This window comes from Cricetulus griseus, chromosome 3 (assembly GCF_003668045.3).
Source record: "Cricetulus griseus strain 17A/GY chromosome 3, alternate assembly CriGri-PICRH-1.0, whole genome shotgun sequence".
In the NCBI taxonomy this organism is placed as follows: Eukaryota; Metazoa; Chordata; class Mammalia; order Rodentia; family Cricetidae; genus Cricetulus; species Cricetulus griseus.
The window spans coordinates 53,295,146-53,316,550 of record NC_048596.1 but is presented as its reverse complement, the minus strand read 5'-3'; the positions used below and the strand labels follow the sequence as shown (position 1 = coordinate 53,316,550).

At 49.8% G+C, this 21,405-nt stretch overlaps 2 protein-coding genes and 1 long non-coding RNA gene across 4 annotated transcripts; 1 reads left to right on the top strand and 2 right to left on the bottom strand.

The window, feature by feature from the left end:
• Positions 1–2,824: 2,824 nt before the first annotated feature.
• LOC107977395 lies at positions 2,825–11,095 on the bottom strand. 2 transcript variants are annotated; one of them, XR_003483975.2, is made up of 3 exons: positions 10,544–11,095; positions 6,469–6,842; positions 2,825–3,627 (listed from the first exon to the last, which is right to left on the bottom strand). It is a non-coding gene; the product is annotated as an uncharacterized LOC107977395 (long non-coding RNA). The 2 variants fall into 2 exon arrangements; XR_004769046.1 differs by lacking the exon at positions 2,825–3,627 and having other exon boundaries at positions 5,990–6,842.
• Positions 11,073–18,212, top strand: Syvn1 (synoviolin 1). The gene is made up of 16 exons (XM_027408535.2): positions 11,073–11,211; positions 12,029–12,177; positions 12,395–12,487; positions 12,575–12,727; positions 12,819–12,867; positions 13,277–13,380; positions 13,946–14,072; positions 14,166–14,265; positions 14,347–14,412; positions 14,508–14,624; positions 14,705–14,868; positions 15,127–15,255; positions 15,341–15,496; positions 15,576–15,762; positions 16,847–16,998; positions 17,069–18,212. Exons 2-16 carry the CDS (start codon positions 12,046–12,048, stop codon positions 17,176–17,178), a joined length of 1,839 nt encoding a protein of 612 aa, XP_027264336.1. The 5' UTR covers positions 11,073–11,211; positions 12,029–12,045; the 3' UTR covers positions 17,179–18,212.
• Positions 18,141–21,376, bottom strand: Mrpl49 (mitochondrial ribosomal protein L49). Its single transcript, XM_027408537.2, has 4 exons — positions 21,220–21,376; positions 20,512–20,662; positions 19,042–19,166; positions 18,141–18,948 (listed from the first exon to the last, which is right to left on the bottom strand). The coding sequence occupies exons 1-4, from the start codon at positions 21,295–21,297 to the stop codon at positions 18,802–18,804; spliced, it is 501 nt and encodes a 166-aa protein (XP_027264338.1). The 5' UTR covers positions 21,298–21,376; the 3' UTR covers positions 18,141–18,801.
• Positions 21,377–21,405: the final 29 nt, after the last annotated feature.

Here is a 21,405-nt window from a genome sequence, read left to right as displayed (position 1 = left end):
AAATCACTCCATAGTTAAGGATGACATAAACAGACCTCCCCACTTCTGCCGCCTTAGAGTTCAGAATACAGGTCTGATAGGTCATGCCAGCTTGTTATAGTTTTATTTGCTTTGTTTTTATTACATCTTATCTGTTTGTGTGTGCATGTATGTGGTGGGCCTGGGCTGTCCCAGCACAACGGAGGTCAGAGGACAACTTGCGGGAATAGGTTTCCTCCTTCCACCCCGAGTCAGCCTGGCCAGCAAGCACCTCGACCTGCTGAGCACCTCACTGGTGCCACACTTCATCTTTGCCATGCGTTTATTTATAAAACTTATTACATTTATTGTTTCACGTGGCGGTCAGAGGATAAGTTGTTGGAGTTTTCTTTTTCCTCCATGTGGGCCCCAAGAATCCAAAGCTTGCCAGCCTTGGCGGCAAATGCCTTTATTTGCTAAGCCGTTTGTGTGTGTGGGAGTGGAAGTATTCAAGATGGGATTTCTCTGAGCCGGGCGTTGGTGGCGCATGCCTTTAATCCCAGTACTCAGGAGGCTGAGGCAGCTGGATCTCTGTGAGTTCGAGACCAGCCTGATCTACAAGAGCTAGTTCCAGAACAGCCTCCAAAGCCACAGAGAAACCCTGTCTCGAAAAACCAAAAAAGAAAAAAAGGTGGGATTTCTCTGTAAAACAGCCCTTGCTGTCTTGGAACTCACTCTATAGACCAGGCTGGCCTTGAACTTAACAGAGATCTGACTGCCTCTGCCTCCTAAGTGCTGACATTAAAGATGTGTGCTACCACCGCCTATCACTAAGCTACTTCTTGGGCTTCTTATTTTTATTTAGTTATTTATAGATTTTGAGGCAGGGTCTCAATTAGTACAGACTGGCATTGAGCTTTCTTTGCATCCGAGGATGATTTTGAACTTCTGATCCTCCTGACTCTGCTTCCTGAGTTCTGGGGATTACTAGCATGTACCATCACACTACTCCTGGTTTATGCTATGCTAAGAATTGAACCCAGGGCTTTACATATGCTAGGCAGGCACTCCATCAATTCAGATATATCCACAACTCTTATATTTTGAGGTTCTAAAGGTTTTAAAATTTATTTATCTTGTTTGGGAATCCATGTTTTGCTTGCATGTATATTGTATATTTGTTCACTGTGAACATGCCTCGTGCCTTTGGTGGTCAGAAGAGGCCAGTTCCCCTGGAACTGGAGTTACTGATGGTCGTGAGCCATTGTGTGTGTGCAGGGAGCCAAACCTGGGTCCTCCGGAAGAGCAGCCAAATGCCCTTTACAGAGCAGACATCTTCCAGTCCCCACTCCCAGCCTTATTGTTATTTCCCTTGAGGTGCTGGGGATGGAATCCAGGGTCTTGCCCTTTTCCCTACTAGGTGGGCAAATCTGGTCAAATTGCTCAATCTCCATGCCTTAGTTTCCTCACCTATGAAATAGGCGGAATAATAGTGCCTGGCTCATGAGTTTGGCATGAGGATTAAAACTGTGCCTGGCCCACAGTCTGAGCACATAACACAACAGTCTGTTTGATCCTTCTGTGTACAGCAAGTGGAAGACTTTTTTTTTTTTTTTGTTATGAGCTCTGCCCTTGAGAGGTCACACATAGAAGTGATTTTTCTGGTCATACAGGCTTGTGTTTGCCCTGGGTCAAATGCCGAGCACATGGACTCACTGTGTTGAGTTCAAGCCTGATGCTGGAAATGCCTGTGGCATTTCCCCTTCTCCGGGCCAGTGGGAGAAGGAAGGCAAGCCGCTGTACTTTGGATTGGGAGGGGCTCAGAGAAGACAACTAGACTGAAAGGGAAGTGGAGTTTGGGGAGGAGCATAATTGGAAAAGAGCTTGATTGGGGATAAGGGAAGCTGGAAGCAGACCACGAAGGACTTCACATGGCTGTATTACAGCTGCCCCCTGTGTCCCAGCACCTCCCAGCTTCTGTCCTGAACAGTTTCAGTTAGATGAGACTTAACACCTTGGAAATGCTGTGGTCTGGGTCTGTCGGATACAGTATGGCTTCCCCTGGAGGCTCTGAACTGTGGAGGCTCCAGATTCTTGTACTGAAGAGGATATTTATTTGAGTGTGTGTTTTTGTTTGTTTGAGATAGGATCTTGCTATGTAGCCCAGGCTAGCCTTAGACTCTGGGTCTTTCTGTCTCGACTCCTGAGTGTTGTGATCATACCACACCCAGTTTAGTTCTTATCTTCCCTAGAACAGCTGGGTGTGCTCCTCCTGGGCCATGCAACTCTGAGTAGCTCAAATAGACCTGGCAGGGCCTCTGCCCAGGAAATTCTAACAATCCTAGCAGACATCCTCCTCATCCTCCAGAAAGCTACTTACCTCTGGCTCCTGACTGTGTCAGACTCCATGCAATTCACACTTCATTTCATTATATCCACCATCCACCCATCCACCCCCATCTGCCCAGCCCCTAGACCAGGGACTGGAACAAGGGAAACAAATCAAATGGTTGTCATAAACAAAATATCTTAAGAATAATGGCTGGCCAGGCGTTGGTGACGCACGCCTTTAATCCCAACACTCGGGAGGCAGAGGCAGGCAGATTGCTGTGAGTTCGAGACCAGCCTGGGCTACAGAGCGAGTGCCAGGATAGGCTCCAAAGCTACACAGAGAAACCCTGTCTCAAAAAACCAATAAATAAATAAATAAATAAATAAATAAACAAACTTTTAGGGTGGTAGTGGTGCATGTCTTTAATCCAAGCACTCAGGAGGCAGAGTCAGGCGGATCTTTATGAGTTGGAGTCCAGCCTGGTTTACAAAGCTACACAAAGAAACCCTGTCTCAAAACAAACAAACAAACAAAATCTTTAAAACTTTACTTTTTATTGTGTGTGTGGCACACAGGTGCTCTTGTGCCACAACAAATTTGAGAAGGTCAGTGGGTAACTTTGAGGAGTCAGTTTTCTCCCCCGGATTGAGACATGGTCTTTCTTGCTATTTCTGCCATGGTAAGTATTCTGGCTAGCTGGCCCACAAGTTTCAAGACGATTTTCCCGTCTCTGCCTCCTATCTCAGTGCAGGTGGGCTGGGATTGCAGGTATGTGCCACTGCATCTCCCCCCACCCCCTCCGATTTAGCTAACCAGTATCCTTTCCCCAGGAACCATGACTTTCCCTGCTATAGGTTTTTGACCATTCTTACATTAATAAGCATAGATTGTCTCCTGTAGAGTGAGCTTCAAATCCAAACAGAGTGTGACTGGATCAGTTACCCCATACCAGTAATGCCACTATTATACAACTGGACACATCCTGCCTGGCTGATTGGTCTTGGAGTTCACGGGGTTCACAGCGAGGTAAGATCAGTGATGCCTTTTCTCCCCAAGCAACTTGTGCAGCGTGTTCTGAGAGCTCTGAGACTGTGAAACCTGGCCAGCGAGGGAGGAACTTCTGAGAGTTCTGAGACTGTGAAACCTGGCCAGCAAGGGAGAAACTTCTGAGAGTTCTGAGACCGTGAAAGCTGGCCAGCAAGGGAGAAACTCCCAGCTCAGTTGCAGCTTCATTTCTCCATACCGTGCAGCCAAGGAGCTCAGTGTCTTCAGCAATACGGTCTTATCTAGTTCTGGTGGGCAATTTCTGTGGTGGCTAGTTTTTTGCCAAGGGTCATCTGGGAAGAAGGAACCTCTATTGAGAAAATGACTCCAAAGCCAATGAGAAGGCTCATCAGGTAAAGGAGCTTACTGCCAAGTCTGAAGACCTGAGTCAAATCCTGAGACCCAGGTGATAGGAGGAGACAGCTTTCTTCTATCAGCTGTCTGCTGTTCTCACTTACACACACACACACACACACACACACACACACACACACAGAGAGAGAGAGAGAGAGAGAGAGAGAGAGAGAGAGAGAGAGAGAGAGGGAGGAGATGCCTCTATCAATTGGCCTGTGGAGCATTTTCTTTCTCTTTTGCTTCCTCCATGTCCGGCTGGCAATTCTGCCTTTCTTCATCCCTGAGATCTGTCCCCCAGAAGTCCCACCTAACCTCTTCCTGCCTAGCTATTGGCCATTCAGCTCTTTATTAAACCAATCACAGTGACACATCTTCACACAGTGTAAAGGAATCTTCCTCAACAATTAAACTAAAAGAACAACTAAGAGCTGGGTAATGGTTGTGTGCCCTTTAATCCCATCACTCAGGAGGCAGAGGCAGGTGGATCTTTGTGAGTTCCAGGTCAGCCTGATTTACAGACTGAGTTCTAGGACAGCCAAGGATACGCAGAGAAACTCTTGTCTCAAAAAACCAAAACCAACTAAGAGAGAAAGTCTCATGGAGCTGAGCCTGACCCAGAAGGTCTGATTCTCCCGCCTCCACTGCCCTCGTGAAGGCACTGTTGGTGTGCTCCACCACACCTGGCTTATGATGTGCCAGGAACGCACCTGCATTCAGGGCTGCATGATCTATGGGTAAGTGCTCTACCGAGCCACATCCACCACTCGCCTTTGTTCTTATCATTCAAGTCAGGATCTCAGGTAGCCCAGGCTGGCCCTAGCCAGAGCTGTGATTACAAGCATCAACAGCTATTTATGTACGAGCTGGAGATCTGAACTCATATTTGACTTGCTTGTGTGACAAGCACTTTCCTCACAGAGCCATCCCCCTGGCCCCTATAATATTTTTTGAATAGTAAAAAGGGTTTATCAATTTGTATGTGTGTTTGGGGAAAAGGGGAGAAGGCAGTTGAAACAGGGTGTCACACTATATTTCAGGCTGGCCAGGAGCTCACTATGTAGCCCAGGCTGGGCTTGAACTCAGAGATCCCTCTGCCTCTACCTTCTTAGTGCAGGGATTACAGGCAGAGCTGTACCAATTTGATGCTGGACTACACATTAGTTACAAGCCCGCCTTGGCTATAAAATAAACATCTAGGCCATCAGTGGTGGTGCACTCCAGCACTCAGAGGCAGAGGCAGGCAGATCTCTGTGAGTTCAAGGCCAGCCTAGTCTACAGAGTGAGTTCCAAGACAGCAAGGCTACACAGAGAAACCCTGTCAAAAAAAAGAAAAAAAAAACAAAAAGGAAAAAGAAAAAACTGTAATAGTATCCTAATATCCATAGAATCTATAGTAATATGACTAGGATTTGTTGATTATATTGATATTCTCAAAGGATCCATTTATTTCCTTAATTTTCTTCCTTCTTTCTTTCTTTTCTTTTTTTTTTAAGATTTTATTTATTATGTATACAGTCTTCTGCCTGCACGCCAGCAAAGGACACCAGATCTCATTCAAAGTGGTTGTGATCCACCATGTGGTTGCTGAGAATTGAACTCAAGACCTCTGGAAGAACAGTCAGTGCTCCCAACCGCTGAGCCATCTCTCCGGCCCCCTCTTCCTTCTTTCTTTCTTTCCTTCCTTCCTTCCTTTCTTTTTCTTTGAGGTAACACCACACTGGCTATTCATGAAATCACTGGCCTTGACCTCACAGAGATCTGCCTGCCTCTACCACCCAGCTGCAGGGAGTTACAAATGTATTAAGTCATTTTCAGTGCAAAATATAGTTTATCTTGGTAAATGTTCCACACGCACTAAGAAAAACAGGGCCCTGGGTGGTGCATGCCTGTATTCTGGCCTGTGTGTAACTGAAGAAAGAAAACTGAGTCAAGAGGGTTCTGCAAGTCAAGGACAGACTGAACTACAGAGAGGGTTCCAGGCCACACCAGGTGACAGAGTGAAACCTTGTTCCAACCAACCAACCAACCAACCAGCCAGCCAGCCAGCCAACCAACCAACCAACCAACCAAAAGATGAAGGCACTTAAAGAAATCATAAAGTCTGCTGTTGGGTGGAACACAGCACAAATATCAATTGTGCCTACCAGGTTGATCATGTTCCTGGGAACTAATAAAGCCTTACTGATTTTCTACTTGCTGTATCTATCATTGGGAAAGGACTATGGATATATTTAACTATTGTAGATTGGTGTGTTTTACCTGGAAGTTCACTCATTTTGTTCTTGTGGAGTTTTTGTTTTGTTTTATTATGAGCACAGCTTTATTGGGTAACAGTGGCCATTCCCAAGTGGCTCTGGATCACTAGTGTGACAGAATGAGATGGTGCCTCACTGAAGACATGGAACCCTTCTTCATGTATAGGACAGTGACAACTGACACTAGATGACTAGAGTGTGTGTGTGTGGGGGGGGGGGGGAGCTGCAGGGCTTCCCAGGACCCGGGGAAGAGATTACCTGTATCTGCCAGCTTCAGCTATTGCTGCCATTGCCCTTTCTTGGGTCTGTGGCTGTCAAGGGCACTTCTCGGGTGGGAGAAGTTTCTTGTGGAGACCAGTGAGGCTCACCTAGCCCCCAGACAGCCTCCCCATTGGGCTGCTTGAGAGCTGGAGGGACATCAGAGCCAGGTTCATCACACTGTATCCCAGTAAAGACAGGCCCTAGCCTATAGGAAGCTGAGTGCCGCCTCAGAAACCCGGAGCTGGCCTCAGGCGCCATCATTACCTGCCCATTGCTGTCCCAGGTGCAATCAGGACTGGAGCAAGGTCCTCTTCAAGTCCAGCCAGCCTGTGGGGTCACCTGCAAAGTCCCAGTGCCTTTAGGATGGTGTCTTGCTGGGCATGGTGGCCCCCGTCTTCTTTGATGCACCCTTCAGCAGTGTGAGCTTCTTGGGCAGGCTGGAGTTGGCTTTCATCACCACGTCATGCTCAGTCTTCTTCCGGATCCCCACTTCCAGGGTCTTCTTCAGCTTTTGCTGCTGCACAACGCACGCCTTCTTGGGAGCAATGACTGCCTTTCCTCGGCCCTCAGCTCTGCTCCGCCACAACTGCTGCCTTGTTTTTAGGTTTCTGAGCCTCGTTCTTGTGGAGTTTGAAGCTCTGTTTTTCAGTGAATATTTAGGATTGTTATCTGTGTGATAACCTGCATTCTTACCTTTTTTGCCTTATTTTATTTTAGTTTTGGTTTTTCCGGGCAGGGTTTCTCTATGTAGTCTTGGCTGTCCTGGAACATGCTCTGTAGACCAGACTGGCTTTGAACTCAGAGATCTACCTGCCTCTACCTCCACAACCCAGCACATTTTTACCTTAAAAAAAAAAAAAAGTATATATATATATATTATATATATATATATATATATATATATATGTACTTATTTTTCACCAGGCATGGTGGCACATGCTTTTAATCTCAGTACCTGGGAAGCAAAGGCAAGCGAATCTCTGAGTTTGAGGCTAGCTTGATATGCAGATCAAGTTCCATGACAGACAGAACTACAGAGTGCGATCTTTTCTTGAAAACACACACACACACACACACACACACACACACACACACACACACACACACCATTTTACTTGTGGAGCACCTGCATGTGTGTGTGTGTACACTAAATAAATACATGAAGTCCTCAGGGGCCAGAAAAAGAGCACTGGATCTCCTAGAACTATAGTTATGTGATGGTTGTGAGCAGCCCTATAGGTGCTGCAATCCGAACTCTGGTCTCCTGCAGAAGCAATGGGTGTTCTTAACCACTGAGCTACCTCCCAGCCTTGACATGACCTTCTTCAACACTGGAACACTGGTATTATTCTTTTGTTTTGTTTTGTTTTTTTGTTTTTCTAGACAGTGTTTCTCTGTGTAGCTTTGGATCCTATCCTGGCACTTGCTCTGGAGACCAGGCTGGCCTTGAACTCACAGAGATTCGCCTGCCTCTGCCTCCCAAGTGCTGGGATTAAAGGTGTGCGCCACCAATGCCTGGCTAACACTGGTATTCTTCTTTACTCAGAAACCTATTTGTTGGTTTTAAAAAACAAAACAAAACCCTATGGTCCTCATTTTGAGCTCAGGGCCTGTGTAAACTAGTCTGAAGTCCATGGACAATTTAGGCCCCTCAGCTCTTGTGATGCAGCTTTTGAGAATTACCCCCCATGCTGGGAGGGCTTTTCAGTGATGTAGATGCCAGGAGCTCCTGTGCTCCTGTAATACCCCCACCCATGCTGCTGTAATTAACCTCAGTTAATTCAGTGGTTCAACCTGGGCTTGTTAGGAATTGTTTCTTTGCTCGGTTGTTGCTCTATCTGGGGTGAACCACAATTCCATGCGTCTCCCCATGAGAGGTAGTGTAACAAATCAAGTACAGGAATGGAGACTGCTGCACTTGGCCTGGCATTCAGACAGTGGTGGAGAAGATAGCAAAGAAAATGTGACCCTACAGATGCTGAGGCAGTAGGATCAAAAGGACTTCCTCTCTTGCCTAATTATTGCAAAACCTCCTAACTGTTCCCACTCTTGCCTGTCTAGAGCCCACCAGGCTCTATTCCACTTATACTACACAAATAAAACTAAAGAAAAACGAAAAGGGTGTATCAGGAGTGAGAGGTGTAATCAGTGAGGGAGGATGATAGGCTTAACTCTGAGGAGGAAACAAGCCCTACAAACACAGAGGATGTCTGGGTAGAGCTCCAGCTGCAGGTACAGAGTCTGGTCTGTTGAAGGAGTGTGGTGTGGCTAGTGAGGTGCTAGTGAAGAGTGGATGACAGGTGAGGGTTGGCCCAGGGTCAGATCACAGTGAACACAATGGGCTTTTACTCTGAGTAGCATGAGAACCCACTGAAAGATGCCAAGGGTGCAGGTGCCCATGTGAGCACATGGGAGCTGGAGGAGAACATCAGGTGTCTTACTCTATCACTCTCCAACTCATTCTCTTCATACCTGGCTTGAACCTGGAGCACAGCTGGCAGCCCCAGAGATCTCCTCCTGTCTCTGTCTTCCCACAGTACAAGGGTTTCCACACCCTGCTTTTTACATAGGTTCTAAGGATTTGAACTCAAGTCCTTATGCTTGCAAGACATGCACATTTTCTGAGTCTTCTTCCCAACTTTCCAGTAACCTCTACCTCCTGAGTTCCAGGATTAACACTGTATGCTATCATTGCCCAGCCAGTAGCATTTCTTACCTCCCACTGTTTAGGTAATTCACTAATATGTTGCCCAGGCTGGCCTTGAACATTGGATTGTCCTGCTCCAGCTTCTAGGGGGAGTTGGAGTTGCAGCTTGTACTCTCTTGCCTGGCACTATTTTAGAATTACGTTTATGTGTTTGTGTGTGAGTTTGCTCACACACATGGGAAGAGCACCCCCTAGCTGATAAACTTGAATAGTGAATGATTAAAAAGGCTGCAGAGAACAATTTGTGGGAATCAGTTATTTCCTTCCACCATAAGTGTCCTGGAGATTGGACTGCAGTCATTAGACTGCCAGCAAGTATTCTAACCCGAAAACCATCTCAATGACCTTCTTTGTTTTTGAGATAGGATCTCACTCTATAGCCCCAGGCCAGCTTCAAATTTACAGTGGTCTTTCTGCCTTGGCCTCCCAATTTCTGGGATTACAGCAGTTGGCCAGGATGCTCTGCTCACTAAATTATCTCAAAAGCTGATAAAACTTTAGCTGGAGGCCAGACATGGGAGCCCTCACCATCTTGGAGCAAAAAAAGTTGAATTCATAGGAGCAGTGGAACTGATAAGAAGAAAGGAGGCCAACATAGATACAGCATTTAAATAAAAAGATGGGCAGAGGAAGTGAAAGTTTAGAAGAGTTTCAAGAATAGGGGAGGTGCTGGGTAGTGGTGGTGCATGCCTTTAATCCTAGCACTTGGGAGGCAGAGGCAGGTGGATTTCTGAGTTCGAGGCCAGCCTGGTCTACAAAGCAAGTTCCAGTAGAGCCAGGATTGTTGCACGAGGCAAGTGGGGGGGTTCATAGGCAGCCTTATGGGGAGGGGTAGGACTGGTTACATATTGAACCAGTAAGTCAGAGGTTCTCAATCTATAGGTCGAGACTCTTATGGGGCATCACATATCAGATATTTACATTACAATTCATAACAGTAGCAAAATTGCAGTTTTGAAGTAGCATTGAAATAATTTTATGGTTGGGTCACCACACCATGAGGAACTGTATTAAAGGGTCGAAGCATTGGGAGGGTTGAGAGCCATTACCGTAAGGTCGCAGGTGGTGGGAAAGATGGCTGAGACCAAGAGTACAGAGATTTAGGAGCAGACACTCTAAAGACTCCTGGGATCGGTTTTGTTAGGCCTCTGACTCTGCAGTGAGTCCGCCTTAAGAAGGGGGAAGCGCCCCCTGGCTAATAAACTTGGGTAACGAACGGTTTTATGGGCTGGCAAAGGAAAAATTCGGGGCTCAAGGTAGAAGGCTTTAGGTCCCCAATCAGTTTCCGACTATAATGATTGTCTGAACCCTGAAAGACTGAAACAGCAGACGGCTCAGAACAGAGGGTCGTGGCTACCACCCCGGAATGAACACGAACGCTGATTGAGCGCTTCGGGTGCTTAAGTCAACCTCTCGGCACAGAACAATCCACACAAGCCTCGAAAGAACAGGAGCTCTGCTTCGTGTCAGTCCGGATTCGCCCGAGCGCTGCTCCCTTTGTGGGCGCGGTAAGCGTTCCCCCAGGCAGGATGGGGATCCCCTGCCTACGGACTGCGCTTTCTCTGTTGGCAGCCAGCTGCAGAAGAGCCGAGCCCGGAGCAACCCTGCCTACTGACCCTAGCAACCACTCACCTGCTGTTCTCTTCCTATAGGCCAGAATTTTTTCTTTCTTTTTCTCATTGGTCCGCGTAACTTTATCGCAACCAATCAGCGGTAGCCACGGGACCCAACTCACTCCTACCCAACCTGCGTTGGGGGAAGTGACATAGGAAGACATCAGTTTTCTGCATCCAGTTTTCCCAGGAAGCGCTTTACTTCTTACCAAGTCGTACCTGTCCCTGGAGTGAGGCGCTGACACAATTTATTTCTTTTATGCCTGACGTAAAGCCTGGCTCTTGCTCGCTCCTACCCCCTCCAAATGGCACGGCCCGCAGAATGCCCCGTCTTCCAGGCATTTTGACAGCTGGAGTCCCGGAGGGACTGCAGGGGTTGAGGGTGGTAACCCCACGACGGTGATTAGCAAGTGGGGGGCGGGCAGCCCTCTCCCGCAGCCCTCTTGGTCGCGACCACGCGCCACATCTCTTGCTCGTCCCGGCTGCATGCGCACGGGTCCCGGAAGCACCAACGAGATCGCTGCACGCAAAGCGCACTTGGTACGGTCCACTCCGCCGCGCCCCGCGCCGCCGGAAGTGAGGTGTCTTACCCCCGAAGTTCCGGTTCGCAGGGGGTGGGGAGTGTTGTTAACCGGAGCGGCTGCCGCAGTCGCGGTGATTGAGCGGGCTCGCGGCGCTGGGCTCCTGGTGAGTGGGCCAGTCTGGTCCAGGCTGCGGTTGGGGTGGGGAGTCGGGGACCAGGACCTTGCCCTTTGGGGTCACTGAGATCAGCCCACCCACCCCCTGCGATCCGCCGCCAGTTATCGGCCTGTCAGATGGCTGTAGACCTCAGGCGGCGGCGCTGCCACCGTTCCAGAGGCCGGGCCCCGCCTGCGACGTTTGCAACTCCTAGCGCTCACAGGTGTGCGGCTTCGAGGCAACCCGGGTGGCTCTCGATTCCGCCGCTGCACCCTGCTGGTCGGCCGTTTCTCCTCTTCTCGGAGTGGACACTGCTCTGGGGGCTGGGAGGAGGGTGCCAGGGTTCCAGACTGACGTACCCCCCTGGGCACGCGTCTATGCTGACCACCCCGACACAGCTGTCACCGGCGGTACCGCCTCCCAGGCTGTACCCTCTGAGCCTTGCCTTCTCCCAGCCAGACCCAGCGTTCCCGCCTCTAAAGGCTATCATCCCGGTTCCTACAGAGGGTCAGCTGTAGGAGCCCCCCTCTTCCCAACATTGCTGCTTTGCCTCATTGCCTCCCTAGAGGCGGCGGCTTGGCAGGCAGCATGGAAAGAGCCCTAGATTTGAAACAAGACTGACCCAAGTTCCAGACCTTGCATCAGTGTTAGCCTTTAACCCTTATGAGTCCTGGCTTCTCGTTTTTTTTGTAATGGGGAGTATATGCTGTTCTGAATCTAATGGTTGTCAGGGTGAGGTGAGCGTTTACCCCTACTATTGATGCTCTCCCAGGGACTGCTAGGTTTACACAATATGGACATCACAAATGTCATTTTCTTTGTGCAGGTCTCTGGGCCAGGGCGATGTTCCGCACCGCAGTGATGATGGCGGCCAGCCTGGCGCTGACCGGGGCAGTGGTGGCTCATGCCTACTACCTCAAACACCAGTTCTACCCCACTGTGGTGTATTTGACCAAGTCCAGCCCCAGCATGGCAGTGAGTTCAGGGCTCAGTAAAGGAGGACTGCCTAGGGAGGGAAGGCGGAGTCTATGTGGGGCAGAGGCAGGGCTACATGTCATAGTAGGGAGACATAGCCATTGGCTGCTTAACTTGGAATAATATATGACAAGCCTTGGGGACATGTCATAATGATGAGCCCCCAGCAGAGGAAAGCAGAAAATGACCTCTAACTATGGCTTTTCCCCACTCCTAGGTCCTGTACATCCAGGCCTTTGTCCTTGTCTTCCTCTTGGGCAAAGTGATGGGCAAGGTGTTCTTTGGGCAGCTCAGAGCAGCAGAGATGGAGGTAATATATTGGTGGCCCCAAAGGGACAGGGTCCAGAGCCGGACAAACAATGGCTGGGTTCCATATCATCCCCTGCTCAACCCACAGCACCTTTTGGAGCGGTCCTGGTACGCTGTCACTGAGACTTGTTTGGCCTTCACTGTTTTTCGGGATGACTTCAGTCCTCGCTTCGTGGCGCTCTTTACTCTCCTTCTCTTCCTCAAGTGTTTCCATTGGTTGGCTGAAGACCGTGTGGACTTTGTGAGTTGGGAGTGGCTGATGGGCATGCTGGTGGATTGGGCATAGGGTGACCCCAACCACCTTGATGGTGTCCCTCTCTGCTCTGCCTCAGATGGAACGCAGCCCCAACATCTCCTGGCTCTTTCACTGCCGAATCGTCTGTAAGTGAGGCTCATGAAGAGGAGGGGGTTGCTTGAGGGAAAAGGTGCCACTGAGGAGTAGAATGTGAAATCAAAAACTAAGAGCCAGTAACCCAAAGCCCTGGCTGCCCTTCAGGACAGCTAAACAGGAAAGATAATTTAAGAAGTTAATTTGCATAGTCTCTACCCTGTTCCACTCCATAGCTTCTCAACTGCCTGGGCCCTCTGCTCTGTCTTTTCCCCTGGGCCTGGGTTGCCCCAACACCCTGCCTGAGCAAAAGTAGTTCCCAGAGGACTGATTCCACTTGGGTATATACATCTGAGCTGGGTCTATGGCCATGACAGACATGAGGGTGGGGCTGTCCTAGATCAAGAAGTGGTTGTCAGGCCTGTGCTAATGTCACTTCCCTCCATTTGGGGGTCTCCACAGCTCTTATGTTCCTCCTGGGTATCCTGGACTTCCTCTTTGTCAGCCACGCTTATCATAGCATCCTGACCCGGGGGGCTTCTGTGCAGCTGGTGTTTGGCTTTGAGGTAAAACTTGTTTGAGAGGTTGGGGGTGGGAAGAAAGCTGAGGTGGTACAGCATGTGCTGTGAGCAACCCTGCAAATGCTTCCTGAGCACCTGCTATGTCTCCACCCCTATACTGACCACCAGGGAACAGCCATCATTTAGTTCTGCCTGCCCTCATACACTCCTAAGTGATTGCAGAAGGCCACCAAAAAGGCTGGGCACCTTAGCAAACTTTCCTGGAGGCTGGTGCCACAGCTGGCTATGGATGGATAGGAGAAAATTGCTGGGTAGATCACCCAGGAGACGTGTCCCAGCTCACATTTGCTGAGTGCTTACCACATGCCATGCCTTATATGCATGAGTTACATCTCATAATCAACAGAATCACGTTGTTGTAGAGGATAGTTGATGCTGCGTTTTACAAATGAACAGAAGTTGAGCTAGCTGCTTTAGTCACAGGCTGTGAGGACGCAGTCTGTGTCCCAAAGCCTGTGTTGGTAGTGCTGTAGCCGCTGTACTGAAGCCTGGGCCTGGCTAGGGCAAGGGGAAGCCGGCACTTAGACCTGTCTCATGTCCCTCCCTCCAGTACGCCATTCTGATGACCATGGTGCTCACCATCTTCATCAAGTATGTGCTGCACTCTGTGGACCTCCAGAGCGAGAACCCGTGGGACAATAAGGCTGTATACATGCTCTACACGGAGCTGTTTACAGGTGACGGGAGCCTGGGCCTCTTCTGATCCGCACCAGCATCCCCTGTGCCTGCAGCTCTTGTGGCCAGCTGTGCTCTATCTCCCCCTCCCCCAGGCTTCATCAAAGTCCTGCTGTACATGGCCTTCATGACCATTATGATCAAGGTGCACACCTTCCCGCTCTTTGCCATTAGGCCCATGTACCTGGCTATGAGGTGAGTCCAGCCTTGTACCGTCACTGTCCCAGACTGATCTCTCCCATCTGTCTTCCTGCACTCATTGACTTGTCTCTTCAGGCAGTTCAAGAAAGCTGTGACAGATGCCATCATGTCTCGGCGAGCCATCCGCAACATGAACACACTGTAAGTGGGCTTACCCTGGCTCCTCTCCCAAACTCTGTCCTAGATCCCTTTGCTCCAAGTTCTGGTCCTGACGTGTGCTCTGCCATCTTATCCAGGTACCCAGATGCCACCCCTGAGGAGCTTCAGGCAATGGATAATGTCTGCATCATCTGCCGTGAAGAAATGGTGACAGGTGCTAAGAGACTGCCCTGCAACCACATCTTCCACACCAGGTGGGAGAGGCTCTGGGGGGCCTGCATATTGGGCACAGGCTCACAAGGACCTGCTCACCACTGTCTGATCTTACTTCCAGCTGCCTGCGCTCCTGGTTCCAGCGGCAGCAGACTTGCCCGACCTGCCGTATGGATGTCCTGCGGGCATCATTGCCAGCCCAGTCACCACCACCCCCTGAGCCTGCTGACCAAGGACCACCTCCTGCTCCTCATCCTCCACCACTGCTGCCACAGCCTCCCAATTGTAAGTGGTCCTTCATTTGCCCTCAGAGGACCTTCCCTGCCCTCAGGTACTTGCCCTGGGCTTCCTATTGACAACGCTTGGGAATCCCAAATGTCTGCCCTGCAGAAGTTCATTCTGGACAGGAAGGGATGAGAAATAGATAAATGACTAGTGTAAGCTCAGGGGCCTGCAGGAGTCAGCTCCTAGTAGCCAAACATTTTGCTTGGGAGTGGGAACTGTCAGCTCATTCCTCTACTCACTACCATTTTCTCTCTGTAGTCCCCCAGGGCCTTCTGCCTCCTTTTCCTCCAGGCATGTTCCCACTCTGGCCCCCAATGGGCCCCTTTCCACCTGTCCCACCTCCTCCAAGTTCAGGAGAGGCCGCAGCTCCTCCGTCCACCAGTGCAGGTAAGCCTTTTGCATGCTAAAACAACTGAGGGTGGCAGTCATGTCCAGAGACCCGAAGACTGATTTTTGTTCTGTGTTTTGCAAGCTGTTTCTCGGCCCAGTGGAACAGCCACCACCACAGCTGCTGGCCCCAGTACCTCTGCCCCAGCATCTGGCTCTGTTCCTGGCCCAGAGGCTGGGCCTGCCCCTGGCTTCCCTTTTCCCCCTCCTTGGATGGGTATGCCCCTGCCCCCACCTTTTGGTAAGTTGCCTACTCTCTGGGATGTTCAGGGTAAAGAAGTCAGGCCAGGTAGCTAAGACTGACCTCTGCTTCCTGCCAGCCTTCCCCCCAATGCCTGTGCCTCCTGCGGGCTTTGCTGGCCTGACCCCAGAGGAGCTTCGGGCGCTGGAGGGCCATGAACGGCAGCACCTGGAGGCCCGGCTGCAGAGTCTGCGCAACATACACACACTACTGGACGCTGCCATGCTGCAAATCAACCAGTACCTCACTGTGCTGGCCTCCTTGGGGTATGCATACCAGATTCTAGTCGAACTCAAAAGAGGTCCCTTGTGGTTTTTGACGTTTGTCTTCCATATGCCCTGTAGTATATTCTGCTTCCTCAGGCCACCTATCTACAGGCATGTCTGGGAGCTCTTGGTCATGCCTAGTGCTTTCATCCTTCTTTCAAGGAAGTACATCCACAGCTGTGTAGAGTCAGTGTTTATTAATGAGCTGACTTTGAAATTTATTCACATTTTTCTAAACTCTTATTATTCCTGACATTTGCTGCTAAAGGTCATTACTGTACACTCCTGACACTGAGGGAGCAGATAATAGAAAGTTACTTCAGATCAACCAGTGCCATGCTCAAGTGCTAATCTCATCACATGCTTGCTTGAAGACTTGCTTTAACAGCCGGGTGGTGGTGGGGTATGCCTTTAATCCCAGCACTTGGGAGGCAGAGGCAGGCGATCTCTGCAAGTTCAAGGCCAGGCTGGTCTACAAAGCTACACAGTGAAACCCTGTCTTGAAAACAAACAAACTGGGCTGGAGATGGCTCAGAGGTTAAGAGGTCCTGAGTTCAATTCCCATGTGGTGGCTCACAACCATCCCTTATGAGATCTGGTGCCCTCTTCTGGTGTGCAGATATACATGGAAGCAGAATGTTGTATGCATAATAAATAGAATCTCTAAAAACAAAACAAAAGCTTTAAAAAAAAAATACTTGCTTTACATTGGAATAGAAATCGAATTCCCATTCATAAGAGGTGACATGTGCAGAGGGCTGGCAGGTAGCTGTAGTCCAAGGCTGGAGCACTCCTGACTTCCCAGTAAACCCCTCTAAGGTGCCCATCTCTCTGAGTGGAGACTGAAGAGGATGTGAGATGGGTCAGCTGACACTACCTCCAAGTGATTTACAGTCCCTGGGTCTGAATCATCTGAGACTTGAACCCGTGTGTTCACTTACCTTTGCTTCTCACAAGAACTCGGGGATAGTTTGCCTTAGGGCTTATCCTGCAAAGCTCGTGGTGGATGGTGCAATTTAGTAGGAAAATCTGTCCAACCCATGATGCCAACCAAGGTCAGGCCTCCTTTGTTCTTCTCTTGCAGGCCCCCCAGGCCAGCTACTTCAGTCAACTCCACTGAAGAGACTGTCTCTGCAGTGGTATCTGCTGCCCCCTCCACCAGCGCTCCCAGCTCTGAGGCCCCTACCCCATCTCCAGGGACTTCCCCATCAGTCCCTGAAGCTGAAAAGCCTCCCGGTAGGTGTGATTAACCTTGAGGGGTAGGATGAAGGATTCTCTGAGTTTTACTCCTGACTTCTCTGTCTAGCTCCCGAGTCAGTGGGCGCTGCAGAGGAGCTTCCTGAGGATGGAGAGCCGGATGCTGCAGAACTCCGCCGGCGTCGCCTGCAAAAGCTGGAATCCCCTGTTGCCCACTGACACTGCCCAGACCTGGCCCTGGCCCTGCTTTCGAGTGGCCCTCTCTGGAACAAGTCCTGCCACCAAGTGCCAGCTCTCTGTCTGCACCAGGGAGTAGTAACCCCCAGCTGAGAAAGAAGTGGCAGGACCTCTGAGGCCAAGGAGAAGTGCTGGGTTCCCAGTTGATCGTCCCCGATGGCCCTGGCAGCCATGGGGATGTTGTTCAACTCTAACCTTCCTTTACCATTCTGCTGTGTTCTGCTGGGGCGTTGAAAGAAGAGGCTGAGCCTCTGGGAAGCCTCCTCTCCTGTGCTTTCTGTGAGAAGGTGAAGCCCCCCCCCCCCCAAGCCCTGCTTGTGAGTGTGGGACCATGCTGCAGTGCCGAACAGTATTAGCTTCTGTTCCCAAGTGTGGAGACCCAGGGGGGCTGAAGACAGACCAGGACCTTGCCCCACCCTCCTGCCAAGACTGGTACCAGTCTCCTTCCTCTACCCCAATCTTCCCAGAAACCCCTTTGTGATGGTGGCTGTGCCCCCTAAGCCCTGTGGCACTTCCATGTCTTATTGGCAACCACACAACTCAGGGAAAGGAGTGCCTGGGGGTGGGGGACAGGCGGGCAGCACTGAGGGACCCTGTCCTGCCCCTCCCCAGGCTCTTTCCCCATCTCACCCAGCAGCCACTGCCTGGTGGGCCTGGCTGAGGGTGTGTGCTGCCCCTTAACCACTGCTCCCCAGAACCCGAGGCAGGCCACCTCCAACCTGTGGGACTTGAGTTCAGGATTGGAACTATTTCTGTACCTAGTAGCTTTTGGCTTAAATTTTGTCTTTTTGATTTGAATGCTTGACCCCAGGAAGGAGGAGCAGGAGTGAGGCTAGGTTTAGAATAGGCTCTGGGCTAGGCAGGGACCATGGAGCCAAGACCTAGCTGCTTCTTCCTTTTGGTTTTGTGTTACAGGAGTTTCTGGAGACAGTTTCAGATGATTATTTAATTTGTAAATATTGTACAAATTTTAATAGCTTACATTGTACATACAGCCAAATAAAAACTTGCATTAATGACTGGTGGAGCTTATAACTTAGGATGGGGCTCCTTTTCCTTGCCCAGCCTGTAGACTTATGAATGGCCTGTGGTTTCCTGAAATGATGCTGAGACCATTCAACAACTAAGTATACTTTCATCTCACACATGGAAACTCTAAGCACTGGGAGGTTGATATCTCATCTACCTTAGGTGTGAAGGCAAGCAGGGTAGCCAGGATCTGAACACTGCTTAGTCAATTTAATGATGGAGTTGGACCGAGATTGGACAGCAGGCTGATGTCCCCAACACTCCCTATAACAGCACTTAGAAACTGTCTGTCTTGTCCATTCCAGGCCATGTCATTGTCCTGTGTTGTTTTCCAGTCTAGCTTATACCAAAAGCTCCTGAAGGTCTGTCCCGTGAAGCCCCCAAAACAGGGTTCGGTGGTTGTTTCCAGAATGGCTGACCTAAGAAATGCAAAGGGACAGCAGTTACTGTCTCCCTTGATATCTTGACCGATCCCTAAACCCTGTGCTTTGAATCCCATTCCGGAGACTCCAAATCCACTTCCTCTCTGGACGCCAGTTTGTAGAGGGCACTGCCACAGAGGCTGATCATCAGGCCTCAGAAGCCTTTCTCAAGAAGCCAGGCTTTAAGCTGCTCATCAAAGTAGCCCTTGATTCGAAGAGTACCTGTCACCTCATTAACCTGGGTGACAGGTGTCTTTCCCAGCTGTGGGCTCAGAAATTCTTCCACATCCTTCTGTAGAGCCTGAGAAAAGATTAACTCCTGTCAACAGTTTCTAATTCCAGGACTCCTCCCCTTCAATCCTGCAAGGATCAGGAACAGACCCAAGCCACTTACCCAGATGTCCCCTTCTACCTTCCGGATCACAGTCATCTGTCGGTTGCCATGTGTGATGTCCTTGTAGACAGGGATATTATGCATCCGGGATCGACGAACAAAGTAGGGCAAGCTAGGAGGGGGATCTGTAAAGGGTTATGGTATAGGAGGCCAGCTTACTCTAGGCCTCAACCAAGGCCCTTCCCCTCACAAAAACTGCAGTTATGGCAGGGGTTTTTGTTTTTGCTTTTAGACAGACAAGGTCTCCTGAATCCTGTACTAGCCTCAAACTTATGTAGCTAAGGAAGACCTTAAATTCCTAACCCTCCTACTTCTACCTCCCAAGTACAAGGATTTCAGGCTTGCTGCACCTGGCTACAGAGGGTCATTAAATCCTATTGGACAAAACTACCTCCAGACTTCAGGTCAAGGCATCTCCTTTGTCCTTCAGTTTAGTCAGGACTGAACTTTCACCTTAGTGCTATAAGGCTCTACTCAGGCCTGCTACCATAGGGTTCAAGAAGAAATGAACTGGGCATGACTGTTTATGCCTAGAATATATAGGTAGTTCAAGGCTAGTTTGAGCTACATTAGACACCGTCCCCCCAAAAAAGTGAGAAACCAGACATGATGGTACATGCCTTTATTTTATTTTTTTGGTTTTTCAAGAAAGGGTTTCTCTGTGTAGCTTTGGAGCCTATCCTGGCACTCGCTCTGGAAACCAGGCTGGCCTCGAACTCACAGAGATCTGCCTGCCTCTGCCTCCCGAGTGCTGGGATTAAAGGCGTACGCCATCAACGCCTGTCTGATTTTTTTTTTTTTTTTCTTGAGGTAGGGTTTCTCTGTGTAGCGTTGGTGCCTGTCCTGGAACTAGCTCTTGTAGACCAAGCTGTTCTCGAACTCAGAGATCCTCCTGTCTCTGCTTCCCAAAGTGCTGGGACTAAATGCGTGTGCCACCACTGCCCAGTTGAAGTTGATAATTTATGTAACAGAGATGGGAGTTAAAGGGATCCTTTTGGTTTGGTTGTTTGGTTTGCTGTTTTTAAACTAGCTCCAGCTGGCCCAAACCTAGTCATAATCACACACTGTACTCTGTATTAAAGGTTTTATATGCTGAGCAAATTGTACTCATTTTGCTGAACTTGAAATTAGAAGAAGCTAAATGACTAATAAAGTCACACCTAGGGCAGAGCCAAATACAAACCAGGACTGCCTTTCTACTAAGCTGCATTCTCTATTATACATAGTAAGTTGGCCTGGGAGAAAAGAAATCCAAACACACGGGTCTTATTTCTCTATGCTTTCTCACCACAAGGGAAGACTTCATCCCAGTAAAACAGGGTTCTACTCTTAGGCCCTTCCCTGGGGATCAGACAATACTAATTCTATATCTCAACAGCACTCCTAAATCCAATGCAAAGTCCAAAGCCTCAGCTAGGGCAAAGGGCCTACTCTCTACAGCCTTTAAACTAGCCCCATCACTCAGCTCACCTCTGGGAGGCTGCCAGCCACTGGGAGTGGGATAATGTTCATGCTTTGGTGGCTGTGGGATTTTGGTAGGGGGAAACAGGCGCTCCACAAATTGGTATTCATCCTCAGACTCCAGAAAGCTGGGGTTTTCATGAGACCCCTGGGTTTGGCTCTAAGGCAAAACAAACCATTTTTCCATTAGTTCACACAACACGGAAGGGCTTTAATAGGTAAAGAATCATGCAGAAAGAATAGACCTGAGCTGGGAAAGAACCAGACTTTTTTCCAGTGTGCAAAAGTATGGGGGGTGGGGGGAACTGGCTGGAAAAACAACTCAGTCTGAATCCCCAGGATTTCTCCAGGATTCAAATGACAAACGTGCATATTCCCCAAAATCCAATTAATCATAAGACGAATCAACATAGTATTCTTCAGTAATTTTTTCTGAACCTGGTGTTGAAACTCTTTAGCTGCGAATATGATGCTTAAACCGATCAGGCACCAAGTGGGAACGTGCAGCTGCTCTCGGTCGGTCCTAACCAACTCGAGCTACGCGGTAGTCACATTCCAAAACCCAGATTGCCTAGGCTCTGCCACCCTGCCCTCTCCAGCCTGCATCTACCCTCAAGTGTCAACCCGAGTATACAGGAAAACCAAGGCCTCGGGAGAGAACGCGGAGCGACAGTGAGGCTCACACACAGCCTTTTGCCCTGTGCTCCGAACTCTCACCAGCTGCCGCGGCCCGTAGCTCCATCGGACGCAGCGCCCCGCGTCCCGCACAGCTGCTCGCAACGCCGCGACCGCCATCTTGGATTGACCCAACTGTGATTGCCATTTGCGCGCGCAACCGGTTCGGCCCCGCCCCCCCTCCTGCGGGCCCCGCCCACAGGGAAAGAACGCCTGCGTAAAGCGTAA